Source organism: Rosa rugosa, chromosome 2 (assembly GCF_958449725.1).
Source record: "Rosa rugosa chromosome 2, drRosRugo1.1, whole genome shotgun sequence".
NCBI classification, from domain to species: Eukaryota; Viridiplantae; Streptophyta; class Magnoliopsida; order Rosales; family Rosaceae; genus Rosa; species Rosa rugosa.
Window position 1 is genome coordinate 49,488,945 of NC_084821.1, and position 22,232 is coordinate 49,511,176.

Here is a 22,232-nt window from a genome sequence, read left to right on the forward strand (position 1 = left end):
AATAGTCATTTTAGACCTATTTTGGACCTATTGTGTAAGAATTAGAAAGAATAAGGACTATCCAGTTTAATTTGAAAGGCGAGGGACTAAATTGTTTTTCAGGGAAAAGTTTGAGGAGTAACAAGTATTTAATCCTTATAAATATAAGGCGTCGAACAAAGGAGGCAGCGATGGTTCTCCTCCGGCGGGCGGAGCTGTGGGTAGGGTCGGGGTCCGGTTTGATTTGGGTGCCCCAGCGATGGTCCTATGGGCCTGGGCCGTTGGCAGTATGGTTTGCTCTAGATGGATTTCTGTTTGGGGCTTTGCTAGTGGGGTGTACGCTAGCTGCTGTTTGGGTTCGCGTTTGGAATCCAGGAGACTTCTTATTGGCCATTTCTTTAAATGCATATTGGATATGGTTGTTTGGCTACTTAGGTAGAAGATTGCTATCTATTCGACGTATTATTTTGCGTGGAGTAGGCACGGTCGGTCACACTACCACCAGTTACCTTGATAGGAGGTTACCCTCTATTCGACGTATATCTTTGCGTGGAAGTATGGTCGACCATACTATTGGTACTGTTTTACATAGCCCGGATTCTATTCGGTGCCTCATCAAATGCTTAATTGCATCATCTACTATCCTTGCTAGGTTTTATTTCCTATGCTTTGTTGCATCTAGTTTTGCTCCTGTTATTTTATATGTTGATGTAGTTTCTACATCTATAAGTTGTAATTTTTCTTATTATTATTAATAAAATGGTTGACAATTACTCTCAAAAAAAAAAAAATGCAAATGTGAGTGAGACTATACGAGTAGGGTTGTCAATGGGTCGTGTCGGGTCAAGGTATTTGTCGTGTCGCAAGAGACAGACCCAAACCCAACCCATTTAATAATTGTGTCAAAAATTTATTTCAACCCGCTTAACCCATTTAATAAATATGTCGTGTCGTGTTAGACACAATGACCCATTTAAGGGTTACAATGCGACCCATTTAACTAAAAAAATGCACAAATTGATTAAATTTGCTAAAAACTCTACAAGACGATGAATATAAATAATTATATGTAACTCATAAATAATTAAATCCAATAATTATAAAGCACAATATTTCAAATTGTCTAATCTTATGATCAAATACTCCCAACGTCCAAAATTTCAAGAAGTATAGCATAATCGAGTTATACGGGTTCACTTCGTGTTGGCGGGTTGACTCGTGACCAACCTATTTATTAAATGGGTCATGACGGGTTGACCCACGGCCGACCCGCTTTTTCGAGTCATGTTATCGGGTCGTGTCAGAATTGACAGCCCTATATACGAGGGTATAAAACGACAGAGATATGAGGTCAAAACGACAACACTTTCGATTATGAAATTCAAACCTACGCACGAGTGCTAAGCTCTTCGTGGGAGAAGCCCGTCTCGTTGCCTCGAAGCCTCTCCTCATCCTCCCTACCTAACAAATCAGAGCCACAGAAACCCTCCCTCTCTATTTCCTTCTCAAATTCCCTCTCTCTCTCTCTCTATTTTATGCTAACATATAAAATAGAAGAATAGTATGAGTCCTGTAATTCATCTCAAACAGTTGGCACTTTGTAGAAAAATGCAAATTCCTTGTAAAACACCGAAAACGCACAATGAACAGATCTAGTATATATATTAGCATCATTATTCAACTTATGGAAGGTACTACAAGTTATGAAAGGGAAAACTTTCATCATTTCATTTTTATATTAGCATACATTCTGAGTTGTACAATAATTGAAATTCAATCTTGTTTCTTGCTCGATATATGCGCTTCCGTAAGTTGGCTTGCCTCTTCAAGAGACGGTTTTTCCTTCTCAAGGGATTCAAGTTTAATGGTATTAGCTCTTTGGTACTTCTCAGTGACCTTTTGTTCGTAACCAGCAGCAGCATTCATTACCTTTTTTATCTTCTCCTATTGCATGTTGGTATAAAAGTGCTGTTAACACTGTTGAAATTTATACTTCAGATGCCATTAGATCGATTTTGATAACTGCTAAACGGGAAGAAGTTGAATGTAATATATCCAAAGTCATTCATGATTTACCTTTGTTTGAACATTATCACTCATAGTAAACTTTTCAGTCATGTATCATGTATTCCAACTCTCAAAAATTGCATTAATACTTGGTTATCTGAAAAATGTTTACCGTGTCCTAAAACAATATTCCCTTAAATGCATCCAATTACTCAAAAATCAGCTTTTCAAATTTCACAAAAGACGGTGGTTGTGAGAAGTGCAAGGTATGAATAGTAAGTGAAAAGCTCAAGCTTACCTTACAATATCACTTCTTCCATATTTTCCAGATTTTTCGAATAGATCCTAAAAGCTTCAGAAATGTTTTCGTGTACAACAGACACAGCACATGTAGTTGGGGCAGCATCACCACTAAATAGAAAGTTTGACTAACCTTGATTTGATAAGAAATACAGCTTATGTTCTTTAATTGTAATCGTTAAAGTTTCTAATTGCAAGGTAAAGGAGAAAAAAAAAAATGAGCCTGCCTCTTCCATTCAGCAGTATGCTGTCTAGGAATGATGTCAAGCTTTCTATTTTGATTATCTATAGCAGTATCAAGGGCTTCCTTGGCCATACCATTGCATTTGACATATTATTGGGACTTGTCATGCGCTCAACAACATCCTTGCTTCTACTGTTCTAGAGCAAATGCCAAGACGCATTTCATCTGCCTTAGCTTCTTTAAAGAGGGCCTAAATGCAAAGAGAATAATGTCACCGAAACACTCACTCATTACAGCACAGAGAAAATCATGTAAATAGACAGCTAGTACCCTGCAGCAGCTATGAGAATATGCAAGGAAAAACTGGTGATGTTGATAATTATGAGTAGGTTTTGTTAAATCTCCTTGAAATGTCTGGAATAAGGGACGGCAGCCAATTTAAGTTTCATTGATTGTTTGAAGAGTATCAAGTTGAAAACTGTAGAAGCCAGAGGAGAGTGTGTTATAAGTATTGAAGGTGTTTTTTTCTTCTTTCGTTTTAGGTGTTATAAATAAAGTAAGGAACGGTAACCAGAAAAACCATGCACCAAAGTACCAAACAACATGACACATAATGTACTAAAAAGAGGGAAACTCACTCGGTGGCATAAACTGGCTAGAAGACTTCTTTTGAAGTTAACAGTCAAGAGTCACTAAGAAGAATCTTAAGCCTAGAAATAATATGGTAAAGAACTAAGGTTACCAACCCTTGAATCGAAAGTGGTGTAGAAAGTAATGTTTTGATGGATTGATGTTTACAAATGTACTCATATATAGCAGTAAGGTACTGCTGTTACAACTCAACCATTAAACTCTATTCACAGCTATAACAAAAGTTCAAAACTGATATGCAATTATAGCAGTATCAAAACAGCCTATGTATTCAATGGAGGAGAATCATATGGTTTGTTTCTCTAACAAGTGGTAAATTGATCTAATGCATAAATACTGAAATGTACCACCACTACGTTGTAGAGAGAGTGAATTTGAATGAAATGTTAAATCTACATGATGCAACAACAAAACACATCAACCACAAGATCTAATCATACAACACACATCAAGAACAATAAACTAGCTGCATAACAATCACATAATCTGCAGAATAGCTTTCCTAGCTGCACTAGGACTCCACCTGGATCAATGACGCTCTGGATCCCTACAGAAACAACTTGACCAAGGTTAGACATCTTGAGCAACTGGAAACGAGAATGAATAGCAGCAGAACTGGAGCAGAAGAGTCTTCTGTATGTCAACACCAAAAGCTTCAGAATGGGGCTGAACAAATGCTTAACAACTGGTGATGAATACAGGGACTTTGCTCCCTCTTTATATTGGCCAAAACCACGAGTTAGACTCATCCCATAAGGAGTCTAAAACCGACTGAATGTCTATTACTTAGAGAGGCTTAATTCTATCACAACACTTAATGCTAATCAGGTTAATTTGCTAATGAGTTCCCTACTTCTACTAGGAGATATACACCCAAATAGATAACCGGAATTAGAGTCATAACTATGTACTTCTTGTTATTCATGTTTAGTTAACTCAATTCACTACTAGAAAATTGGTCTTTTACGGCGCGCAAATTACGGCGTGCATATCATGTGCGCCGTAAAAGAGTCTCATTTACGGCGTGTTTTTTTATGTGCCGTAAAAGAATTCTCTTTCTGGTCATTTACGGCGTGCTTTCCGTGTGTGCCGTAAATGACAAATTATATTTACGGCATACGTTTTTGTGAGCCGTAAAAGACTTTCTTTTCTGATCTTTTACGGCGTATTTCTCATATGCGCCGTAAATGATAGAAAAGTCTTTTACGGCGTGCTTTATATGTGTGCTGTAAAAGACATATGTTTCTAATCTTTTAAGGCGTGTTTTTGAAGAGCGCCATAATTGTCACAAAATTTTAAGAGCCCGCTAACAATTAAACTTCCCTCTTCTTGTAATGTTCTCATCCTAGATCTCTCTCTCTCTCTCATCTTATCCTTGCGACCTTGCCTACTCCAATGAGAGTTACCGGACGGGATGTTCCTCTCCAGGAAGTTTGGGTTTCTGTTAGATCTGGAGTAGGACTCGGTTCACACATCTCTATTCACCGCAGCTCTGCCTCTCTCTCTCTCTATACATGCCGACGTCCATTCTGCGTTATCTGTAGCAGCGCTCCGACATCATTTTCAGATATGTGGCAGGGCTCTCTCTATTAGAGTTGGATCTCGAGATACTTCATATTGTGTTCAGATCTATGGTAACCTCTCTGTTATTTCTGATTTTCCATGTTTTTTGCTATCGCCAGTTGTCTCTCCTCTTTCATGCATATCGATTGTGTTGATCTTTGATTGTAATTTGGTACCGTGCGAATTTCATTCGATTTGGGTGGATTTCATTTGGGTCTATTTAGAGCTCAAGATCTAATTTTGATTCGGTTTTCTTTATGGGTTTACAGGGTTTGTGATTATACAGTTTCTATGCCGTCGAAACCCATCCCATCTTGAACTATTCCCGATTGAGCAGTCCGGTGCTTTCTCCAACTCTCTCTTACTCTTTTAGGTTTGACTTTTCAAAACTTTGTGCTTGCGGTTCTTTTTAATTCGGATTCTGAAGCTTTATTTATCTTGTTTGTGGTGATTTTGTAATGGTTTTGTTGAATTTTGCCCAAGACGAAGCAAAAGAAGGAGCCTTTCACCGCTAAAATTCCAAAGAAGCCCAAGAAGAAGGTAGAAAGGAACTGGAATTAAATATCAAGGATGAATCTGATGAGTTCAGATTACCAACTGACCAGGTTTGCTTCTTTCACATGACTTATTGGAATATTAATTGATAAGTATTAGTTTTCATTCCTGCTTAACTTTTCAACGACTTTTTCCTAATGATATAGGAACTTGAACAAGAGGCGCATCAACCTCCTGATCTTTCACACCTTCAGGGGAGGTTAAAAGAGAGTAAGTTGTATCTCCACTAGTTTATGTTTTATATGTTTGGGCTCATACTATGGCTACAATGACTTTTTGATTGGAGCTTTAGTAGAGGTGACTGATTGATTCTTTAATGTTGTGATGGAACTATTGGAAAAACTTGCATGCTAATCTCTTATACCAACATTACCTTCCCCACTGTAAGAAGCATGGTGTTAATTTCATCATGATTCATATATAACTAATCAGTTGAGTTTGTTTCATTGATTTATGACATATTTTTTAATTGTTAAAGTGGTGGTGGATGGAAGCACAGTTAACCTTTGGATTATGGGACACTGCAGGTAAGTAATTGCTCTATGTGGGTGCTTGGTTTCTACTAGTCTGCTATTTTACCATGGTGAAGATTATCAAGGTCATATTACTTATTGAAGTAACTGTCCTACATAACACAAAATGACTAATAATATAGACTGGATAACAAAAACTGTGTTATTCCTAAGAAAATGTTCTTTTAAAAGACTTCATGCCATCATGTTTTCACTTTCTGTCTGGATTATTAATTTGGTGGATTTTGCATAAAAGATGGTTTGGATTGATAATATGTTAGAATAAATACCATGAACCTTCACATATGTGCAATATCCATATGCTTAATCTGTAATTATATGATTGGGAGAAAATTGAGCGCTTGTTACTAAGTTTGGGATGTTCTAACTTGCTTCGTTACTATGTTTCAGGCTGGTCTTATAAGCGCTTATATCATTAAAACACTCTACTTTAGAAGGTATGAGGGAACACTTCTGGAATGTTGACCCATTATTTGGTGCTGCATTCATTTCTGTATGTATAAACAATATATATTCCAGGACTAGTAGTCACTTATGGTCCAGTGAATGAGATAGATTTTTTATTGTAATAGAAATACATATACAAAGAATAGGAAGAAAATGAATTTATAGAAGATAATTAAGCTCAGCGTATGCACTTACATTTACCATTATAGTTTTTGGTTTTTACTTGACATCAGCAAGATTAAAATCTGCTAAAATTATAATGGCATATGTGTTCTTGCGCTTATTATAAATTTAAGCAAAAGCTAAGTTTATTAAATTATGACCATCTACGTAGTTAGCAAATTTGAATAGCAATTAGATGGAAAGACTTGTACTGTGGAACTATACTTAACCAATTTCCCTGACATTATGAATTTATGATTCTCTTGGCAACAGGCATTCTACAGATGGTGAAGTTGCTCTCATGATGCTTATGGCTTATTTGTCATACATGTTGGCTGAGGTACCCTAAAACAGAATATGGATAACTACAACTACTTGGACCTTAATTATGAAGGTTTTAAGTGAATGAAGAAGATTATTACAAAGGAACTGATTTATGACTTAATAAATTTGTTTGTTTGCAGCTTTTCACTTATCTTTTTCATTTGCTTTTGTGCATGTTCCAATCTTTGTGGGGTGTTGTGATTGTGACACATTCTGGTTTACTGACTTTACTGTGTAGAGTTGTCATAAGCATGGAGTAATGTTGATACTTTACTCCATAAGCGAGTTTAGTAAACTTTATGCATCCACAGGAAGTATGATTGCATGGCCTATCAAGTACATCAAAGTGAATTAGCCATTTCGGAGGTAATTGCTTCTTTTTGCTTATGATACATTAATTGCTAAATTAGAATTTTAGCTGTATATGTTTTCCTTGAATGAAAAACAAATATGACAGACTAGATTTCATTGCTCTCTCTGTTTGTTTTGGTTATGCAGGTAAAAGTTGGCATCAAGCATAAATACGAAGATGTTTAAAAGGCCACAAGATGGTTCACTATATATTTATCTCGTGCAATTAACAGAGACAATGGAAATCTAAGATGCTCTCTGTTAATCTAGAATGTTTTAGATTTTAGCATGGTGATGATATGTTGGTTTAGTTAAGTTGTTTTTGTACAATACTCAATTGTTGTTGGCATATAATTTACATTTTCTAATTTGCAGTTTGTTATCTCTCTTTTTATCTCAATAAATTGTATAGATTTATTTCGATTTTGAAATGGTATCACAACATTTACAGGGAAAAAAAAATCAGTGCAAATGTTACGTGTCTTAAATATATCCTTACGACCACATTTACGGCGTGCTTGTTAATCAATCACGACAAGCTTGTTAATTAATTACGGCGTGCTTCAGATATCACTTACGGCGTGCTTTAGATATCAATTACGGCGTGCTTTCCAATTTGAAAATCGAAATAAAAAATCTTTAAAACTTTTTTATGGCGCTCATTTTTGTCTTTTACAGCGTGCTTATGTGATCAATTACGGCGCACTCATTGGTCATTTACGGCGCGCTTTAATGTTTCAAAATCGAAATTAAGAATTTCTCAAACCCTAGCGCTCTTTTATATCTTTCACGGCGCGCTCGTGAGGTCTTTTACGGCGTTCTGGAAACACGCCGTAAAAGAGGTTTGTCTTTTACGGCATGTCCATTTACGGCGCATTTTTGTGTGCCGTAATTTGTCATTTACGGCGCTCAATGTGGGCCGTAAAAGACCATTTTTCTGGTAGTGATTGTTTAACCTCAATGCATATCAGATAATGTTAAGTCCATATTTTTCCAACAATCTCCCACTTGGACTAACATTGTCTGTTTGCTTAACAACTGAACCAATAACTAGATATAAATAACAAACTAAAGTGTGCACTGAAATACATAACTACTCATTACTCATTCAGCTTGGTCAATTTGCAGAAAATAATGCAGAACCTCAAACCAACTATGATTAAATAACCAGGTTGATTAAAGATCACTAACACGAATTTCTGCAATCACATAAGCTCAAGGTGATAACAAGAGCAAAATTTGGACAAGTATATCTACCTGCAAAATCCAATGCTCATAGTCCAACAGAATGATTTTGACAACTCAAAATCTTAACAGCAAAAACTGAAACACTAGTGAACTGGTATTTGCTTAACTGAAAACTGAAACTGAAGCTGCAAAATTCCTCAATGCAAAAAAGTTCACTTGATAACACACACTGATATATTAAAGTTCAAAAACTGTAATTTGCAAGACTGCAAAAATTAAAGTAATGCTAAAACCAAAAGAACACATATATGAAATACCTCATTTATTCAGAAACTGCAGTATCAAAATTACAAGCAAAAACCAAAACCGATAATGACTAAAACAAGAATCCTATTATACAAAATAAATTCTAAAAATTAAAAGGTGGCTCCCACTGAACTCAAGCCTCCAAATCAGATAGAATTCCCATGTTCTTGGTATGCTTCTGAAAACTTGTAACTGATAATGCTTTAGTAAAAGGATCTGCAAGCTGTGACTCGGTATTGATGTTCAAAACATTTATCTCACCATGTTTCACTCTTTCTCTAACACTATAGAATTTTAAGTCTATGTGTTTAGAGTTATTGGACCTTTTACTGTTTTTACCAAAAAATACTGCAGCCTCATTATCACAAAATATTTTCAATGCATCTGAAACAATTGAATTTAACACTTTAGTATGCATTAAGAAATTTTTGATCCACAAGCCTTCACAGACTCCTTCATAAATGGCTATAAACTCAGCTTGCATGGTGGAGGTTGAAATTAATGACTGTTTCATGGTTTTCCATGCAACAGCCCCTCCTGCAAGCATGAAGACATAACCAGATGTGGACTTTTTAGAATCCGGATAATGGCCTGCAAAATCTGAATCAGTATAGCCAACAAGTTCAAGCTTCTTAACTTGTCTGTAAACCAACATGTGAGATTTAGTTTTCTGCAAATATCTAAGTACTTTCTTTCCTGCAACCCAGTGCTCATGACTAGGATTAGACTGAAACCTAGATAAAATCCCAACTGCAAATGATAAATCAGGTCTAGTGCAGACCTGTGCATACATTAGGCTACCAATTAACCTAGCATAAGGCTTGCTTTCCATATCAGACATCTTCCCCCCATTTTTAGAAATTTTGTTTTTAGACAGTTTGTCACCTTTGGTCATAGGAGCATCACCTGATGCACAAGACTCCATTCCAAATCTCTTTAACACTTTTGTGATGTAATTGTGTTGAGATAAGCCTAATAAGCCTTGTGCCCTGTCTCTCTTAATCTCAATTCCTAAAACATAGGATGCCTCACCCAAATCTTTCATGTCGAAATGTTTAGACAGAAAAGCTTTAGTATCTTTAAGCAATTTAATGTCAGTGCTAGCTAAAAGAATATCATCCACATACAGTATAAGAAAAATAAAATTTTTCCCAACTGTCTTAATGTATACACATTCATCTACAATATTTTCTGAAAAGCCAAAAGATGAAATCACTGAATCAAACTTCTTATACCATTGTCTAGAAGCCTGCTTAAGTCCATAAATTGATCTTTTCAGTCTGCATACATGATCTTCTTTTCCTGTTTTCACAAAACCTTCAGGTTGTTGCATATATATGACCTCTTCTAACTCTCCATTCAAAAAAGCTGTTTTCACATCCATTTGATGCAGTTCCATATTATAATGAGCTACTAAAGCCATTATAATCCTAAATGAGTCTTTAGTTGAAACTGGAGAGAAAGTTTCTGTATAGTCTATGCCTTCTTTTTGTGTGAAACCCTTAGCTACTAGCCTGGCTTTATGCCTTTCTATATTACCATTTGCATCTCTCTTTGTCTTAAACACCCACTTGCAGCCTATTGGTTTTTGGTTTAGGTTTGGTCTGACTAGTTCCCATACTGAATTTTGCTTCATTGACTCGATCTCAGCCTTCATGGCTTTCTGCCATTCTTCAACTTCATGACTCTCAATAGCTTGCTTGAAGCTTGAAGGATCATTATCTTCACCTAGGATATCAGTTTCTTGCAGGTATACTACAAAATCACTATCTTCTCCATACACTGGTCTTCTCTCTCTTTGAGATCTCCTAGGCTGAGGTGGAATTTGTTCTTCTGCAGGGTTATTTTCTAAATGGACATCATTCATAGGTTCATCTACATGAGGTTCTAAGACTACTGGTTCTTCTAAAACTTGATTTTGGCTTTGAGTTTCTAAATCTGCATTATCTGCATTATTTGACTGAATTAAAGGCAAGATATTCTGTAAATTTTCGTTTTCAGTAATTTCTTCTAACTCTAAAGATAAGTCTTCAAAATTAGTATTACTGTAACCTTCATCCAAAAATTTTGCTTGATGAGTTTCAAAAGTTCTGGTGAAATTTTGAGCTGCATAGAACCTATAGCCTTTAGATTTCTCACAGTAGCCAATAAAATGGCAACTGACCGTTTTGGATTCAAGCTTCTGTGTCTGTGCATTTGGCAACTTTGCCTCAGCCTTGCATCCCCACACATGGCAGTGATGCAAGCTAGGTTGCCTTCCACACCATAACTCAAAAGGTGTTTTGTCTACTGATTTACTAGGTGATCTATTGCAAATATAATTTGCAGTCATAAGAGCTTCACCCCATAAAAATATAGGTAGACCTATAGTGCACATCATACTTCTCACCATGTTGAATAATGTCCTATTTTTCCTCTCTGCTACTCCATTTTGTGTAGGATTATAGGGAGTTGTATACTGAGCCTTAATGCCATTTTCCTGTAAATATAGTGCAAAAGGACCCTTTTGTTGGCCTGCTTCAGTGTGTTTTCCATAGAACTCCCCTCCCCTATCAGATCTCACTAACTTAATTTTATTCTCTAGCTGCAATTCAACTTCATTTTTATAAATTTTGAATGCATCTAGAGCTTGTGACTTTTCTGATAGTAAATAGATATAGCAGTACCTGGAAAAATCGTCTATGAATGTGATGAAGTAAAAATTTCCACAGATAGTTTTGTGTTTAAATGGACCACATATGTCTGTATGTATTAGTTCTAATAGGTTTTTACTTCTTAAGGCCTTTTTCTTTCTGCAGTTTGTCAATTTTCCTTTAAAACACTCAATGCAGTCATTTAAATCAGTATAATCCAATGCAGGTAAAATTTTGTTTTTCTCGAGTGTTTTCAGTCTTTCTTTAGATATATGTCCTAATCTTCTATGCCATATATTTGCAATTATTGAACAATGTTCTTTTTGTACCTGTGACAGTGTTATTCTTAATAGTGTTTTGATTATTTTCAATCAACATAATCTCCTGTTGAGCAACAGAACAATTTAATTTCAAATAATCATGCATAAACACACCACAGCCAAGATAATTTGAACCCTGAAACAACTTTATTCCACTGAAATCAATAATGAGTTTGCAACCAATCTTAACTAAAAGACCTACTGAAATCAAATTCCTTTTCAAGGAAGGAATATAATAAACACTATCTAGAAAAAGAAAATTTCCTAAGCCTAAATCAATCTTCAGAGTCCCAATGGCCTTAACTGCTACTCTCGAACCATTCCCCACACAGACTTGGACCTCACTATTCTTTGGTGTCCTCCTGTTTGTTAAACCCTGCAAGGAATTTGTAATGTGTATAGGTGAGCCTGAGTCTAACCAGTAAGAGTGAGATGCTATATTAACAAAATTAACTTCTAGAGAAAAGACAGAATTTGGAAAAGACTCACCCTTCTTTATCATCCAAGCCTTGAAACCACTGCAATCTCTCTTCATGTGCCCTATTTTCTTGCAAAAATAGCACTTAAACTTAAAAGGTTTCTCAGCTTTATATATGTTCTGCAGGTTTGCCAGGTACTTTAGTGGTGGTAGTCTTCTTGGCCTTAAGTTGGTTCTTTTTCTTCCATTTAGGCTTCTCAACTAGGTTGACTGCAGTAGTTGGTTTGCCTTCTTTTCTAATTCTCTCTTCCTCTACTACACAGATAGAAATCAACTTGTTCAAATCCCAGTTAGACTCTTGGGCATGGTAGGAGGTTCTCAGGTTACTGTAGGTGTTAGGCAGTGACTGAAGTGCCACATGCACAACCTGAGAGTCTTTAACTCCCATGTCTAAATCCCTCAGCCTCGAGTTGAGGTCAATAAGCTCCATAATGTGCTCCCTCACACTTCCTTTTCCTGAAAACTCCAGCTCATTAAATCTTTTGGATAGCCTAGCAGCCTCAGCTTTGTCACTTTCCTGGTATTTATCTCCTATGGCCTCTAGGAAATCCATGGCAAGCTCTGGCTCAATGATTGAACCCCTAACTGTGTCAGACATGGAGGTTCTTATCACATTTTTAGCTTTCCTGTTGGCGCTATACCACTCCTTATAATATTTCCTATCTTCTTCTGTGCTCTCAGTGTCTAGCTCTAATGGTTGTTCCTCAATCAAGCAAAGATCCATGTTTTGATGCATAGACAGATAAAATTCAACTTGGTTTCTCCACTTCTTATAATTCCATCCATTAAGCAACTGAATTTGGCCTATAGTGACCACATTTAGACCTAATTAAAAAAACAGAAAAATAAAGAAAATAAGATTTCTGCAATAAAACTTTTATCTGTGTGTTAATCTTTAAAACAAAATCATGTATTTGAATAACACAACCAAAATAAAGCAAAAAACATAAAATTCAAAAATAGTCATGAGCTTTAATTTATGCAGATACATGATTAGTTTTTATAAAACCCCATAACTGAAACAATATCAAGTAACACCTTTGTGGCATAAAACTTAACATTCTAAAGTTCTTAATTATCACACTGTATTTAACAAAAATCTGTCATTCGATGAATCAGTCTATATCTTTGGACAAGAAAAGCTTCAAGGTATCTCAATAGATAATTGTGTTTACATATGATACTGTTCTGCATTCAAAATTACACAGTGAACAACTTCTTTGGAAGACAAAATATAAGTGCAATTTTAAATGCATAAACACAAGTTCCAGTTTTGTTAAAACTTAAAATCCTTGAAGAGTGATAATGAAAACTTGCTTTGTGCAAAATGACCAATACAATCTTACAAGAATACCAAAACTAGAATTAATAACCATATGCTCAGTTTCTGTATGAACTTATTAATTTATGCCTTGAGAATAACAATACTGCAGATTTTATGTTGGGAGATATATTTCTAATTGTTAACTAAAAACCATAGCATACTTAAAACAAACAATACTCAATCAAAATCATCAAATAATACTATCACAGTAATCATATCATTCTCAATTCCACACTTTTCATCACACGATCACAGTGAGACATTCAACCATATATGCAGAATTTCTTCAATATGCATGATCAATCATTCCAAATATGATTATGACAACCCTTTCCATATGCTAAACAGTAATTCATATGACAACCCTTTCCATATGCAGAAATTGAAATACAAGTTCTGGGATTTCCAATGAACATACCTTGGCCTCTGCTACAGCGCTGCAACAATTATTTTATAGCGGAAGCAAAAAGAAAACAAGCAACAATTTCAACCCTTTCCATATGATCCAATCGATTCTAAAGAGGGGTCTTGAATCCCATAACTGAGAATTCAATCTCAGTAAGCCCTACTCAATCCGATCCCTAAAGCATAAGTGACCGTTATGTTCTAACGGTAATACTTTAAATAATATATAAATTTTGGACTCGGGTTTTGGGCCTATTTACTTAATGAGTTGGATTAATAATACCAAAAACGGGTTAAACAATATTTAATGCCTGCTTTACAATAAATAGAAAATATATTTTATTTTCCAGAAAATAATTTCACAGTATGGTTTTCTAAAACAAAACGCATGATATGTGTTTTATGAAATTCCTAAGCTCTGATACCATTTGTTACATCTACATGATGCAACAACAAAACACATCAACCACAAGATCTAATCATACAACACACATCAAGAACAATAAACTAGCTGCATAACAATCACATAATCTGCAGAATAGCTTTCCTAGCTGCACTAGGACTCCACCTGGATCAATGACGCTCTGGATCCCTGCAGAAACAACTTGACCAAGGTTAGACATCTTGAGCAACTGGAAACGAGAATGAATAGCAGCAGAACTGGAGCAGAAGAGTCTTCTGTATGTCAACACCAAAAGCTTCAGAATGGGGCTGAACAAATGCTTAACAACTGGTGATGAATACAGGGACTTTGCTCCCTATTTATATTGGCCAAAACCACGAGTTAGACTCATCCCATAAGGAGTCTAAAACCGACTGAATGTCTATTACTTAGAGAGGCTTAATTCTATCACAACACTTAATGCTAATCAGGTTAATTAGCTAATGAGTTCCCTACTTCTACTAGGAGATATACACCCAAATAGATAACCGGAATTAGAGTCATAACTATGTACTTCTTGTTATTCATGTTTAGTTAACTCAATTGTTTAACCTCAATGCATATCAGATAATGTTAAGTCCATATTTTTCCAACATGAAATGCTTCCAAGCACAGAAATTTCTCATTCCTCAAATCACCTTTTTTTTTTGTCAGTTTGCAGACCACTTAACTTCAACATATCATTACAGAACTTGTTAGACAACAAATATTAATTCATAGTTCAAACAGTGTTCTGGACCAATAGTATAATTACCTGAAGGTATATACAATGTAAAGGTGCAGGCCTTTGGATCCCTGGATACGACGTGCAGTGATATAGTCAAGAAGTCCGCCACATAACCTTCAGCTCTGTGAGTGTCACACTATTAGTCAACCAAACCACTTGCCTGCAAAACTGCGAACTGTTGAGTGGACATTCTGTGTTGTAGACAAAAAAAAATGTACCCATTCCCATCCTTTATTGTTCTACTTTTGATCCAAACACAACTAGTTATATACTTATATCCAGCCATCCAGGACGAGAGAGCATGACATACTTGTAGAGTGCCAGAAGACTCAGGAGGGTGATTACCGAGGACAATAGAAAGTACGTAGAAAGGCCAGAATGAACGTGCATCAGCTCCTCAGAATCCTGCACATCCACCACTGGTTGGTGAACACCATCTCTTTCCACTATTGCAGTGCATATAATCCCTACCACCATTTTGCTTGCTGACTTGGGTTTTTTTCCTTTACAAAAATGTACACCGACAGTCAATGATCATCACAGTCCTCCAATATGCGTGGAACTCAAAGCTATTCTGGACAGCTGTAGAGTTCTCCAGGAGCTTTTTCAGCAATGTACTATTCATCATGTTTACCAGAACATGGTCGGGGTCCCGGGGATGGACTTTTGCAAGTGTGGGTTGGCTACTAATATTGGGATTCATTTTCTTGAATCTCCTCCTCTCCTCCACGACCTCCACAAGTCACTGAAGTTTACCTTAAGGATTTGCATGTGTGCAGTTACCAGAAATTGTAATATCTCAGCTATTAGTTAATTTGTTTCCGGGTTTTTTTTTTTCTTGTTTTTTTTTGTTTTATTGTTTCCCTATGCACGGAACCCATCATCACATCACATGGGGAGGGTCTATGCTTCAGCATTTGAGGAAACAACCCCAAGAAAGGTTTGCACACTGACTGACTATATATAGATATGGAGGAAAAAAGAAGTTTTTTTTTTTTTTTTTGGTTGGTCTGAAGGAGGGGAATAGATGTCATGTAGTTCTACTAGATTTACTAACGCGGACCTGTAATTAGTTCTCTCTCTATTTCTTCTCTTGGAATGGGTTTCCTACTTATTGGAGATAAGTTTTCCTATTTTTTTCTCTACAAGGGAATCCGTTTCCTAATACTAATGAGAGACAAGTTTTCCTAGTCCATTAGTAGGACTAGTAGTAATCACCTATAAATAGAGGGATCCCTCAACTTCACACAACGAGAAAATTAGAAAAAATCCAAAAAATGAAGCTCCTATTAAGAAAAGGAAAATGCTTGAAATCCCAAAAAATTATACCAAAACTCATTATCAAATGATGTGGCACCTGCTATGTCATCAATTTTGGTTCTAAGATGGTGATGATATGGAAATAATACAATTTTATGCTTCTCCTTAAAAAAAAAAAAAAAAAAAACAAGATAAGATTAAACCTAGACCATTAATTATCTTATTCCTTATACATTTGAGCATCCACTCATGCTTCGCTGTTCTTGCATCCACTCTTGCTTCACCCTTCCTGACCAGAACATGAAAAAGTGCTAGAACTTTTGTCTTTGTTGTCAGATGAATTAATGAATTAATTAAAAGCCATCCAAACTTACCAAAGTTCATTTCTCCTTCTCTTACTCCCTCTCTTTTCATGATTTCCTCAAGACATTTGAAGTCTAAAATTTTGAATTAAAGAATCAATTGGAGATTGGGCTATATGCAGTGCCAACAATTGGAGATCGTGTTATGCCTGCAGTTAATTGTGACTTATTGGCTATTGGCCTAACTATATTTGTTGATGGAAGATCCTTGTTGCTTTGTCATCTAGAGTATGGGGGTACCCAAGGAGTGTTGATTAATAGGCCCCAATAGTCTTATTGGAAGAAAAAGGTCCTCCAAAAATATCATGCAAGACAGGTGAATAAGGTGAGTGAAATGAGTAAAACATTGAAAATAGAGAAAAAAGCCTCACCCAACCAACTAGATCTACATCTGATGGTAGATGATCTCCTCTCGATGAGGATGGCGGCCATATATGGGACTTTGCAATGGTTTTAGGTTTTCTTGATTTTTAATTTTTTGATAAAGAAAAAATTAGTAGAGAAAGTCCATGTTAGCAATTTCTTTGATGAGTTGGCATCTGCCACATCATTCGGTATATGAATTTGGTATAAATATTTGGTGTCTCTAGCACTACTCTTAAGGAAAACTCATTCCGGCCTATATTTTCTTTTAATCTACACCTATTCCCATAATTAAACCATCCTTATAGGTTTTAAGTTTATAATTAAGTTTTTTCACGTTTTTTTAGTTTGACTATTTTACCCTTCAGATTGCATAAGGAAAATATTTCTCAAATATAGCTTTTTTTTTTTTTTTGAATTTAAATATGGCATCAGTTATAAACACAAATTAGAATTTAATACAATCAATTTATTTTCCCTTATTTAAAAACGATTAATTGCCTTAATTATAGGAAGAGATTCTGATTTGATCTATATATTTGCCATTGTTTAGTAGATATGTTTGTGTAGATATTCCTATTATTAGATATCTCAACGTGATTTTTTTTTTTTTTTGAAAGGATCTCAACGTGATTAATCGCCTTAATTATAGTATATAATTGATGCCATATTTTAGGAGATATGTTTGTGTAGATATTCCTTATTTAAAAAGATTAATTGCCTTAATTATTGTATATCTCTTCCTTTTAGATTTGATCTATATATTTGCTATTTTTTAGTAGATATGTTTGTGTAGATATTCCTATTAGATTTCGTAGATTTCTCAACGTGATTAAACATCCTTTTGTGGAGATATTCCTATTATTAGATAGCACCTAAACTCTAGGTGGGAGTATTCTTTAGCCATCAAGAACTTGTAGAATCTATTGAGAAACAATAAGAGAAAAAAGAAACATGCAATCAAGAACTTGTAGAGTCTATTATACCTATTCAATAGCAAACCCTAAAAAATCACAAAACAAATACCTCTTCATCAGGAAGACACACACCTATTGAATAGGTAGCAAACACAATGCTCATCAACCCTGCCAATCGGATTAAAGGGATATGCAGTTAAACAAAGGCAACACACCAACCTCTGATTGTGCGATCCATTTATATTACGATCACAATTTGAAATCAAAAACATAATCGCATGATTGTGGAGAATGTCGCACCTAAACTTTAGGTGGGAGTATTCTTTAGCCATCAAAAACTTGTAGAATCTATTGAGAAACAATAAGAGGAAAAAGAAACATGCAATCAAGAACTTGTAGAGTCTATTATACCTATTCAATAGCATAAACCCTGAAAAATCACAAAACAAATACCTCTTCGTCAGGAAGACACACACCTATTGAATAGGTAGCAAACACAATGCTCATCAACCGTGCCAATCAGATTAAAGAGATATGCAGTTGACCAAAGGCAACCCACCAACCTCTGATTGTGCGATCCATTTATATCACAATCACAATTTGAAATCAAAAACATAATCGCATGATTGTGGAGATATTGATACCGGCTTAGAAAGTAGAGATTAGGCTTTTGAATGTGGAGATCACATAACCTCCAACCCAGAGGAAAGTTTTCAATTGTTGGAATCAAGGGTTGAGTAATTCTGGGCAACGTCTATGGGCAGCCGTTTCATGACTTCCATCGGCAGCAAGACTGGATTTTAATATTAATCCTATTTAATAGGTGAATGGGGAATTTGATAGTGGCAGCTTTAGTAATTCTTAACAACATTGGGTTTTAATATTTATCCTATTTAATAGTTTTTTATTTTGAATAAACCTAATTAATTGGTTTGGGTGTATATTAAAACAATCTTATGGATGGGTTTATTCTAAAAGGGGTGTGTGAATTTGGGTGTAGAATCAAATTCCCCTTTAAACAACATATCTAATCTAAAGAATTGCTGGGCTCTTCCCTCGTATACACCTATCAAATCTCAGATTTAACAACATAAGATTGTTTGATCAAAATCTTTTTCAAGGTTTCAAACTATGGACTCCTCAGATTGTGGAAAGCTGCCTGAGCACCTGTTGGAGTCAGTTTCAGAGAGATTATCGTCAGCATTAGACTATGTGCGGTTCAGTATTGTTTGTAGGTCATGGAATTCTATAGCAAAGAATGTTCTAAGCAATCGCAGTAGGTTAACAGGTCCTCCACTGCTCTTGACTTATACGGGGAAAGAAGAGACATGGAATTTATGCGACATCAGGAATGATAAGGTTCTTGATTTGCAATTGGAATTGCCAAACAAACGATTCTGTGGGTTTTCTAATGGCTGGTTATTAACTATATATGGATGAGGATTTCGTAGTAACTCTTATAAATCCGTCATCCAGAGTTAAAGGGAGGAAAACAAAAGAAAATTCAATCATTCGGCTTCCTCCACTCAATCTTCTCAAGACTGATGAAGTATTTAAGGCCAAATGGGCTAAATTCTGTGATTATTATGTCTTCAAGGCTACAATCTCAGCAGATGCAATCTCAAATGCAAAGGATTGCATTGTTGTGGTCATACATGAGGACTCGCGTCGAATGGCTTTTATTTATTAGACTTGATAAAGACACAACATGGACTTATATTAAAGAAGGGATTGGATATATGGAAGATGTTGTTTATGTGAAAGATAAACTCTATATATACCGTCGATATTTTCGACCAACTTCATTATTTTGCCGCTACCACAGGAGCCAAGTCATTTGACATAAGCAACATTACAACAGGTTTTGTAGAAGAAGGCATCATCAAGAGATATCTAGTCGAGGTAAGTGGTTATAAACAACCACTGATGGTTAAGAGGTATATGTATTTTGAACCTGATCGAGGTCACCTAATTGGCAGGCGTATGACAACGAAATTCGAAGTTTTCAAATTTGATACTCGGTATCTGTGGACTGAAATAAACTCTTGATGTGGTGTTGCTCTTTTTGTGGGGATTCTTCAACCTCTATGTTGGCTCCAGAATGTTATGGATATCTACCAAATTGTATATACTTCGTACATGATTGGGATCGTTGACAATATCATTATGGAAGTCGTGGACCACGAAATTTTGGTGTGTACAACATAAATACTAAAAGTTTTTTACGGATTGGTAGCACAGCTGCAACCATAATGAAGATGAGTAATCAAACACCAATCTGGATTACGGCAAACATTGAGCTGTAAAGAGTGTGAATTTAGAAAGCTTTTTAATTAATTTTCTTTTCACAATTTGTGACTTCAGGATCTCTCAATATTTTTCTTGTATAAGGTTATTAAATTGAAAATGAATGATTTAATCTTTGAAATCTATAACTACTACTGTGCTGGATAGTAATTATAACATTTATAAATGCCTACTTTTTGCGTTAAAAGTCTACTTCACAGGAAGAAAACCTTTGCACATTTAGATCTTTTCCTATACAATTAAGCGGTAGTCGAATTCTAACCAACTTAAACTTTTTAATTTACTCTAATATCTCAAAACAATAGATATATGCTCTATAATTAATAGCACATCGTTGCTTAATTGAGAACAGCATATTTGATGATACTGGGGTAATCGAAGAATATAGTGATTAAGAAGTTCAAAGCTTTATACAATTTATCACACATTCTTATTGATTTTGTATCGCATCTCGACTAACTTATAAGTGATGAGTTAACAAATAGTGTGAGTCCAGTAGCATGTGACATGTATGAACAAATTACAAGATCTAAAAAGGCAGAAAACAAATTAAAGTCATTTAGGTTCTGCTCGACAAATTTGGGTTGAAACTCGCAGAAAATTATACAATTAGTTCTCCTTTTTAGGTCTCCTTTAGAAGGAAAAGGAAGCAATACCAAAAACCCTGAGATTGAGAAAAGCCCTTTAATGAGCGAGCGCAATCCTTGGTTCTCCACATATATAGAGTTACTAATCTCTGCTATTGAAGTTGCTTCATTCTGACGGTCTTATTTGCTTCCCTTGAGTGTGACGACAATGCCTTTTTCCGGTGGATTTCATGGAGGTGTTTGTGCTGACTTCCTTGATGACAAATATGGTTTGAATTTTCCTCCGCCTCCCATTTGAAAGCACCAAATCCATGGAGGTTTTGCCACAAAGAACACTACTAGAAATTTCCCCATTCCACACTGATTTGAATTAGTCCCTATTGAGACAAAGCACACTGATAACAGTTGCTAATGGAATTAGTCACTATGTAGCCACTAATGAAGAATTAGTCCCCTCTATAGCAGGTGCCATTGGGGCAATAGGCACTGATAAAACAACAGTGGAATAACTTCACTCAAGGTAAAGTCAGCATCTAAATTCACACTGATATTAGTGGCTTTGGAATGCCACTGATATCAGTGGAAAATTTATGAGGTTGTATAAAAAAAAAATAAGATGCCATTTGGCACCTTTACTGTAATACCCCGAAAAATCCAAATTAAATTCCGTTGTTTTTTAGAAATGATTTCACGATAGTGGGAGCGAGTACGAGGCTTGGAGAAGTGGTGGAATTAGTTTGAACGATTTTATTTCGAAATCGTACGTATTTAGGAGCGTCTCAAAAATTGACTTTTTATACGTATGGAATTTCAGAAAACTTCCTTCATGAAAGTTGTAGAGCTCGTCGATACGATCTCGTGCATATGTGGAACGTAATATTCGGAGTTCGTATGATTAAGTTATGAATATTTGAAAATTGGGAATTTTCTATAAATAGGAAAAATATCTGATTTTTTTCATTAAGGACGAAAAAAATCTGATTTTTGCGGAATAGTCCCCCCCTCTCTCTCTCTCTCTCGCGCAAAACCCTCCCACCCTTGCCGACCCGCCGACCCGACCCGACGCCAGCGGCGCCGTCGCTCGTCCTCCGGCCACGACCCGGCCCTCCCCGAGGTCGCCTCGAGCCGTCCAGCCGCTCCCTGCCACCGCCTTGCCCCGCCGCTGCCCCCAGATGGAGATCGAAGACACCCCAGCCATGCAAACCCGACCAGGCCGGAAATCCCCGATTCCGGCGTTGCATGGGCCGATCGTTCCCATTTTCGTGATCTCCTCTTCCCCCTGATCATCCCCATGTAAGCCTTTCATCACGATTTTGTGTATAGAACGCTAGATCATGGTTTGACTTTTTCGACGTCCCTGATTTAATCTGAAATCTGATCGGACGCACAGGATTAATCCGACTTCCAAGCTTGATCTAGAACGATCTAGGCCAAACCAGACTTAGCTCCAGGTATGGAAGTCGATCACCCTTTCATTTTGAACCAGTTTGTAGTTGGTCACTTTGCCATCTGAGGTGGTTGACCGGCGTTGACCGCCCACTGACCACCGCTTGTGGC

At 36.1% G+C, this 22,232-nt stretch overlaps 1 protein-coding gene across 12 annotated transcripts; it reads left to right on the plus strand.

The window, feature by feature from the left end:
- The first annotated feature begins 4,421 nt into the window (after positions 1 to 4,421).
- On the plus strand, positions 4,422 to 7,430 carry LOC133732315 (sodium/hydrogen exchanger 2-like). Of its 12 annotated transcripts, XR_009857045.1 has the most exons (8): positions 4,422 to 4,755; positions 4,954 to 5,289; positions 5,386 to 5,449; positions 5,718 to 5,766; positions 6,163 to 6,209; positions 6,655 to 6,721; positions 6,944 to 7,071; positions 7,204 to 7,393. XR_009857045.1 is itself a non-coding variant. In XM_062159843.1 (6 exons), exons 2-5 carry the CDS (start codon positions 5,820 to 5,822, stop codon positions 7,058 to 7,060), a joined length of 249 nt encoding a protein of 82 aa, XP_062015827.1. In that variant the 5' UTR covers positions 5,456 to 5,670; positions 5,767 to 5,819; the 3' UTR covers positions 7,061 to 7,071; positions 7,204 to 7,430. The 12 variants fall into 12 exon arrangements, 3 of the variants coding, with proteins under 3 accessions (XP_062015827.1, XP_062015826.1, XP_062015828.1); XR_009857041.1 differs by having other exon boundaries at positions 5,718 to 6,209; positions 7,204 to 7,430; XR_009857042.1 differs by having other exon boundaries at positions 6,655 to 7,071; positions 7,204 to 7,430.
- Positions 7,431 to 22,232: the final 14,802 nt, after the last annotated feature.